A 9404-nucleotide genomic window follows, 5' to 3' on the forward strand; every position below is an offset into this window, starting at 1 on the left:
TGTGTGTATGTATATGTGGTTCCTGTATACAGGTGCTCTGTGTGTGTGCGTGTGTGTGTGTGTATGTGTGATTCCTGTGTGCAGGTGTTCTGTGTGTGTATGTTTGATTCCTGTATACAGGTGTTTTGTGTGTATGTGTGATTCCTCTATACAGGTGTTCTGTGTGTGTATGTGTGATTCCTGTATACAGGTGTTCTGTGTGTGTATGTGTGATTCCTGTATTCCTGTGTTCTGTGTGTGTATGTGTGATTCCTGAATATAGGTGTCCGTGTATGTATATGTGATTCCTGTATACAGGTGTTCTGTGTGTGTGTGTATGTGTGATTCCTGAATATAGGTGTTCTGTGTGTTTATGTGTGATTCCTGAATACAGCTATTCTGTGTGTGTATGTGTGATTCCTGTATACAGGTGTTTTGTGTGTGTATGTGTGATTCCTGTATACAGGTGTTCTGTGTGTATATGTGTGATTCCTGTATACAGATGTTCTGTGTGTGTATGTGTGATTCCTGTATACAGGAGTTCTGCGTGTGTATATGTGATTCCTGAATACAGGTGTTCTGTGTGTATGTGTGATTCCTATATACAGGTGTTCTGTGTGTGTATGTGTGATTCCTGTATACAGGTGTTCTGTGTGTATATGTGATTCCTGTATACAGGTGTTCTGTGTGTGTATGTGTGATTCCTGTATACAGGTGTTCTGTGTGTGTATGTGTGATTCCTGTATACAGGTGTTCTGTGTGTATATGTGATTCCTGTATACAGGTGTTCTGTGTGTGTATGTGTGATTCCTGTATACAGGTGTTCTGTGTGTGTGTATGTGTGATTCCTGTATACAGGTGTTCTGTGTGTGTATGTGTGATTCCTGTATACAGGTGTTCTGTGTGTGTATGTGTGATTCCTGTATACAGGTGTTCTGTGTGTGTATATGTGATTCCTGTATACAGGTGTTCTGTGTGTGTATGTGTGATTCCTGTATACAGGTGTTCTGTGTGTGTATGTGTAATTTCTATTATTGTCCTTTCCTGTATCTCTCCTTTACCTGCTATGCCATATGCTGATAGTTCTTACTAAAATATGTTTTTGAAGTTGAGACAGAAAGAGAGATATGTGGCCCATGTAACAGACTGTAACACTAGTGACTGACACATCCTCCTGCAGATGCAGATGTGGCCCATGTAACAGACTGTAACACTAGTGATTGACACATCCTCCTGCAATGACTGATGTGGCCCAAGTAACAGACTGTAACACTAGTGGCTGACACATCCTCCTGCAGATGCAGATGTGGCCCATGTAACAGACTGTAACACTAGTGACTGACACATCCTCCTGCAGATGCAGATGTGGCCCATGTAACAGACTGTAACACTAGTGATTGACACATCCTCCTGCAATGACTGATGTGGCCCATGTAACAGACTGTAACACTAGTGACTGACACATCCTCCTGCAGATGCAGATGTGGCCCATGTAACAGACTGTAACACTAGTGATTGACACATCCTCCTGCAGATGCTGATGTGACCCATGTAACAGACTGTAACACTAGTGGCTGACACATCCTCCTGCAATGACTGATGTGGCCCATGTAACAGACTGTAACACTAGTGACTGACACATCCTCCTGCAGATGCAGATGTGGCCCATGTAACAGACTGTAACACTAGTGATTGACACATCCTCCTGCAGATGCAGATGTGGCCCATGTAACAGACTGTAACACTAGTGATTGACACATCCTCCTGCAATGACTGATGTGGCCCATGTAACAGACTGTAACACTAGTGACTGACACATCCTCCTGCAGATGCAGATGTGGCCCATGTAACAGACTGTAACACTAGTGATTGACACATCCTCCTGCAATGACTGATGTGGCCCATGTAACAGACTGTAACACTAGTGACTGACACATCCTCCTGCAGATGCTGATGTAGCCCATGTAACAGACTGTAACACTAGTGACTGACACATCCTCCTGCAGATGCTGATGTAGCCCATGTAACAGACTGTAACACTAGTGATTGACACATCCTCCTGCAGATGCTGATGTGACCCATGTAACAGACTGTAACACTAGTGACTGACACATCCTCCTGCAATGACTGATGTGGCCCATTTAACAGACTGTAACACTAGTGACTGACACATCCTCCTGCAGATGCTGATGTGGCCCAAGTAACAGACTGTAACACTAGTGACTGACACATCCTCCTGCAGATGCTGATGTGGCCCATGTAACAGACTGTAACACTAGTGATTGACACATCCTCCTGCAATGACTGATGTGGCCCATGTAACAGACTGTAACACTAGTGACTGACACATCCTCCTGCAGATGCAGATGTGGCCCATGTAACAGACTGTAACACTAGTGATTGACACATCCTCCTGCAGATGCTGATGTGACCCATGTAACAGACTGTAACACTAGTGGCTGACACATCCTCCTGCAGATGCAGATGTGGCCCATGTAACAGACTGTAACACTAGTGATTGACACATCCTCCTGCAATGACTGATGTGGCCCATGTAACAGACTGTAACACTAGTGACTGACACATCCTCCTGCAGATGCAGATGTGGCCCATGTAACAGACTGTAACACTAGTGATTGACACATCCTCCTGCAGATGCTGATGTGACCCATGTAACAGACTGTAACACTAGTGACTGACACATCCTCCTGCAATGACTGATGTGGCCCATTTAACAGACTGTAACACTAGTGACTGACACATCCTCCTGCAGATGCTGATGTGGCCCAAGTAACAGACTGTAACACTAGTGACTGACACATCCTCCTGCAGATGCTGATGTGGCCCATGTAACAGACTGTAACACTAGTGATTGACACATCCTCCTGCAATGACTGATGTGGCCCATGTAACAGACTGTAACACTAGTGACTGACACATCCTCCTGCAGATGCAGATGTGGCCCATGTAACAGACTGTAACACTAGTGATTGACACATCCTCCTGCAGATGCTGATGTGACCCATGTAACAGACTGTAACACTAGTGGCTGACACATCCTCCTGCAGATGCAGATGTGGCCCATGTAACAGACTGTAACACTAGTGACTGACACATCCTCCTGCAGATGCTGATGTGGCCATGTAACAGACTGTAACACTAGTGACTGACACATCCTCCTGCAGATGCTGATGTGGCCCATGTAACAGACTGTAACATTAGTGACTGACACATCCTCCTGCAAATACTGATGTAGCCCATGTAACAGACTGTAACACTAATGATTGACACATCCTCCTGCAATGACTGATGTGGCCCATTTAACAGACTGTAACACTAGTGACTGACACATCCTCCTGCAGATGCTGATGTGGCCCAAGTAACAGACTGTAACACTAGTGACTGACACATCCTCCTGCAGATGCTGATGTGGCCCATGTAACAGACTGTAACACTAGTGACTGACACATCCTCCTGCAGATGCTGATGTAGCCCATGTAACAGACTGTAACACTAGTGATTGACACATCCTCCTGCAGATGCTGATGTGGCCCAAGTAACAGACTGTAACACTAGTGACTGACACATCCTCCTGCAGATGCTGATGTGGCCCATGTAACAGACTGTAACACTAGTGACTGACACATCCTCCTGCAGATGCTGATGTAGCCCATGTAACAGACTGTAACACTAGTGACTGACACATCCTCCTGCAGATGCTGATGTGACCCATGTAACAGACTGTAACACTAGTGATTGACACATCCTCCTGCAATGACTGATGTGGCCCATGTAACAGACTGTAACACTAGTGACTGACACATCCTCCTGCAGATGCAGATGTGGCCCATGTAACAGACTGTAACACTAGTGATTGACACATCCTCCTGCAGATGCTGATGTGACCCATGTAACAGACTGTAACACTAGTGACTGACACATCCTCCTGCAATGACTGATGTGGCCCATTTAACAGACTGTAACACTAGTGACTGACACATCCTCCTGCAGATGCTGATGTGGCCCAAGTAACAGACTGTAACACTAGTGACTGACACATCCTCCTGCAGATGCTGATGTGGCCCATGTAACAGACTGTAACACTAGTGATTGACACATCCTCCTGCAATGACTGATGTGGCCCATGTAACAGACTGTAACACTAGTGACTGACACATCCTCCTGCAGATGCAGATGTGGCCCATGTAACAGACTGTAACACTAGTGATTGACACATCCTCCTGCAGATGCTGATGTGACCCATGTAACAGACTGTAACACTAGTGGCTGACACATCCTCCTGCAGATGCAGATGTGGCCCATGTAACAGACTGTAACACTAGTGATTGACACATCCTCCTGCAATGACTGATGTGGCCCATGTAACAGACTGTAACACTAGTGACTGACACATCCTCCTGCAGATGCAGATGTGGCCCATGTAACAGACTGTAACACTAGTGATTGACACATCCTCCTGCAGATGCTGATGTGACCCATGTAACAGACTGTAACACTAGTGACTGACACATCCTCCTGCAATGACTGATGTGGCCCATTTAACAGACTGTAACACTAGTGACTGACACATCCTCCTGCAGATGCTGATGTGGCCCAAGTAACAGACTGTAACACTAGTGACTGACACATCCTCCTGCAGATGCTGATGTGGCCCATGTAACAGACTGTAACACTAGTGATTGACACATCCTCCTGCAATGACTGATGTGGCCCATGTAACAGACTGTAACACTAGTGACTGACACATCCTCCTGCAGATGCAGATGTGGCCCATGTAACAGACTGTAACACTAGTGATTGACACATCCTCCTGCAGATGCTGATGTGACCCATGTAACAGACTGTAACACTAGTGGCTGACACATCCTCCTGCAGATGCAGATGTGGCCCATGTAACAGACTGTAACACTAGTGACTGACACATCCTCCTGCAGATGCTGATGTGGCCATGTAACAGACTGTAACACTAGTGACTGACACATCCTCCTGCAGATGCTGATGTGGCCCATGTAACAGACTGTAACATTAGTGACTGACACATCCTCCTGCAAATACTGATGTAGCCCATGTAACAGACTGTAACACTAATGATTGACACATCCTCCTGCAATGACTGATGTGGCCCATTTAACAGACTGTAACACTAGTGACTGACACATCCTCCTGCAGATGCTGATGTGGCCCAAGTAACAGACTGTAACACTAGTGACTGACACATCCTCCTGCAGATGCTGATGTGGCCCATGTAACAGACTGTAACACTAGTGACTGACACATCCTCCTGCAGATGCTGATGTAGCCCATGTAACAGACTGTAACACTAGTGATTGACACATCCTCCTGCAGATGCTGATGTGGCCCAAGTAACAGACTGTAACACTAGTGACTGACACATCCTCCTGCAGATGCTGATGTGGCCCATGTAACAGACTGTAACACTAGTGACTGACACATCCTCCTGCAGATGCTGATGTAGCCCATGTAACAGACTGTAACACTAGTGACTGACACATCCTCCTGCAGATGTTGATGTGGCCCATGTAACAGACTGTAACACTAGTGATTGACACATCCTCCTGCAATGACTGATGTGGCCCAAGTAACAGACTGTAACACTAGTGACTGACACATCCTCCTGCAGATGCTGATGTGGCCCATGTAACAGACTGTAACACTAGTGATTGACACATCCTCCTGCAGATGCTGATGTGGCCCATGTAACAGACTGTAACACTAGTGACTGACACATCCTCCTGCAGATGCTGATGTGGCCCATGTAACAGACTGTAACACTAGTGACTGACACATCCTCCTGCAGATGCTGATGTAGCCCATGTAACAGACTGTAACACTAGTGACTGACACATCCTCCTGCAGATGCTGATGTGGTCCAAGTAACAGACTGTAACACTAGTGACTGACACATCCTCCTGCAGATGCTGATGTGGTCCAAGTAACAGACTGTAACACTAGTGACGGACACATCCTCCTGCAGATGCTGATGTGACCCATATAACAGACTGTAACACTAGTGACTCACACATCCTCCTGCAGATGTTGATGTGGCCGATGTAACAGACTGTAACACTAGTGACTGACACATCCTCCTGCAGATGCTGATGTAGCCCATGTAACAGACTGTAACACTAGTGATTGACACATCCTCCTGCAGATGCTGATGTGGCCCATGTAACAGACTGTAACACTAGTGACTGACACATCCTTCTGCAGATGCTGATGTGGCCGATGTAACAGACTGTAACACTAGTGACTGACACATCCTCCTGCAGATGCTGATGTAGCCCATGTAACAGACTGTAACACTAGTGACTGACACATCCTCCTGCAGATGCTGATGTAGCCCATGTAACAGACTGTAACACTAGTGATTGACACATCCTCCTGCAGATGCTGATGTGGCCCAAGTAACAGACTGTAACACTAGTGACTGACACATCCTCCTGCAGATGCTGATGTGGCCCATGTAACAGACTGTAACACTAGTGACTGACACATCCTCCTGCAGATGCTGATGTGGCCGATGTAACAGACTGTAACACTAGTGACTGACACATCCTCCTGCAGATGCTGATGTAGCCCATGTAACAGACTGTAACACTAGTGACTGACACATCCTCCTGCAGATGCTGATGTAGCCCATGTAACAGACTGTAACACTAGTGATTGACACATCCTCCTGCAGATGCTGATGTGGCCCATGTAACAGACTGTAACACTAGTGACTGACACATCCTCCTGCAGATGCTGATGTGGCCCATGTATAACTGTAACATTAGTGACTGACACATCCTCCTGCAGATGCTGATGTGGCCCATGTATAACTGTAACATTAGTGACTGACACATCCTCCTGCAGATACTGATGTGGCCCAAGTAACAGACTCTAACACTTTTTTACAGTCGAATATTCTGCTTCCTATTATTTATGGTCACCTGTTGCTTTAGTTATTGAAACATAAATTGGGCATTTATCATATTTAAGAAGAGACTATTCCATTTAGCAATGGGGGGTGGATATACCAGCAGGGCATGCTGTGCATTTTAAAACTACAAAACTTGATAAGCTTGGTTGACACTAATGGGCAAGTTTGGCCAGCAGGGAATGCACTTTTCTAACCAAGGTTCTCTTCTATTGCAGAGGACGCGGAGCAGCTGTACCCGCGGGCCGGGGAGGAAGGCCAGGGACAGGAGGATTTCAGCCCCAGCCCGGGCAGTGACCTGGAGGAGGAAGAAGAAGAGGATGAGGAAGATGAGGAACTTTGTAGTGAGGAAAGCAGCGGCTCTGGGCCCCGGGATAGGGCCCCAGGTGCTGAAGAGGACCTGGCAGCTCAGGGTAACTCACCCAGCCCGCAGGTGGGCTCTGGCAAGGGCCAGCAGCAGGGCCAGCAGCAGGGCAAGCCCAAGAGGAAACGCACGGGCTCGGACTCCAAATCGGGGAAGCCCCGCAGGGCGCGCACCGCATTCACCTACGAACAGCTGGTAGCGCTAGAGAACAAGTTCAAGTCCACGCGGTACCTGTCGGTGTGCGAGCGGCTGAACCTGGCCCTGTCCCTCAGCCTGACAGAGACCCAGGTCAAGATCTGGTTCCAGAACCGGCGCACCAAGTGGAAGAAGCAGAACCCAGGGGCCGACACCAGCGCCCCCACCGGGGGCTCCAGCCATGGGGGAGGCTCCGCGGGGCCCGGTATGGGCGGGGGGCTCAGCCCCATGAGCCACTCCCCCAGCATGGGCAACCCGCTTGGCATGCATGGGCACCCGGGCTACCCTGGTCACGCCCCCGCGGGGCTGATGTGCGCGGCCCAGCTGCCCTTCCTGTCTGGCCCTACTGTCCTCTCCCCCTTTGTCCTGGGCACTCAGTCCTATGGGACCCCGGCCTTCTACACCCACTCCCACCTCTAAGAGGCCCCTCACTGACTGCTGACCCTAACGAGATGCCCCCAGGCTGGGCATTCTTCCCCCTGTGGGTTACATTAACCCGAGCTAATGGTCCGGATGCCCCTGTGATATGTCCCAGCTATTAGTGTCCGCGAGGGGGCCATGCTTTTAAAAAAGAAATTTAGAGGAGCACACTCACAGCTGATGGCATAATATACTCACTAGCCCCTACTGTACGTTACAGTGTATGCATATTACAAGTCACTGGAGCTCTGGGGCCATATAGAATGTATAGGTCAAGGACAGATCATCATGGGGCAAGGAACTCTAGTAATTACAGTAGGGTGTGCGTGTGAATGTGTGTATATATATATATATATATATATATATATATATATGTATACAAGTTACACATCTACTGTCACACCGATTAGTCACTCATTTAGTAAGGGGAGCCCTTTATAACTTTATAGAGGGTATTCCAAATATACGGTTTTTATCAATAGAATATGGGGAACAATTTTCATGTACCAAGTAAGAATAAGGAGCCATTTATTAGAGATGCAGATGCACCTGCCAATACCACACTACATTCTCCGTGGCAATACCACACTACATTCTCCGTGGATTATTTATTTGTTTAATTATTTTTTTCTGACACAACATTGTCAAGTCGCCGACTGGCAACCGTAAGCTCTGTACCGAATACAGTATTGCCCATCATTACCCATCGCATTTGCAGTATTAGGGGATATACCTGTCAGCCATGTGCAGGAAAAGACATTATATGACTCCCGTTTTGTAATTTTAATTATAGGTTTTACTTCTGTACTAACAGGTTTCTAGTAACTGGAGAATCACAACTGCAACCACAGACTTGTAAATGGTGTGTAAATAATCTTTGGTGAACGATTTGGGGACATTTTTTCATAAAAAATAAAATAAAAAATAATGAAAAGAAAATAACGAATGAAGGGAAAAAAAATCCACATTTTTATCTTGTGTCCATTTTCCTCTCAGGGTTGATTAGGAGTTTAATCAGTGTACGTGGTCTGCATTGTTGCGATCAACAATGGAATTTCCTTTCGTGATATCACGATATACAATATGTATTATTATTTATCCAATGATCTTAAGAAGATGAACGGAAAAAAGAATTATAAGCACTGCAGGAACCATCCCTGGCAGCCAACGGGTTAACATGGAATGAACCAATCTGGCTGCAATTATTTTATTGTATATTTATTTGTGTATATAAGTATGATGATGACGGTGATGTTTAATTTTATATTTCATGTATGACCATTGGGCGTTATTATAGAAACAATTTCAAGCACTTTGCTGAGAACTTTAACTCTTGAACAATAAATAGTAACAGAAAATGATTCTCTCTTTGTATGTTTTTCTATTTCAGGCAACATATATTTATGTAGGCGTGTATATATGCTTGTTTATATGAGTGTGATTGTATATGTGTGTGTGTATATAAATGTGTGTACATATGTGTGT

The 9404-nt window shown here is 46.2% G+C and overlaps 1 protein-coding gene across 1 annotated transcript in view; it reads left to right on the top strand.

Annotated features, from left to right (window-relative positions):
• NKX1-1 (NK1 homeobox 1) overlaps window positions 1-9200 on the top strand; it is a 15315-nt gene extending 6115 nt beyond the window's left edge. The window contains exon 2 of the mRNA XM_088461636.1: window positions 7159-9200. Coding sequence (XP_088317762.1) covers window positions 7159-7919 — 761 coding nt within the window. The 3' untranslated portion in view covers window positions 7920-9200. The remainder of the gene's footprint in view (window positions 1-7158) is intronic.
• The last annotated feature ends 204 nt before the right edge of the window (window positions 9201-9404 follow it).

This window comes from Taudactylus pleione, unplaced genomic scaffold (assembly GCF_031769625.1).
Source record: "Taudactylus pleione unplaced genomic scaffold, aTauple2 ptg001084l, whole genome shotgun sequence".
Lineage (NCBI taxonomy): Eukaryota > Metazoa > Chordata > Amphibia > Anura > Myobatrachidae > Taudactylus > Taudactylus pleione.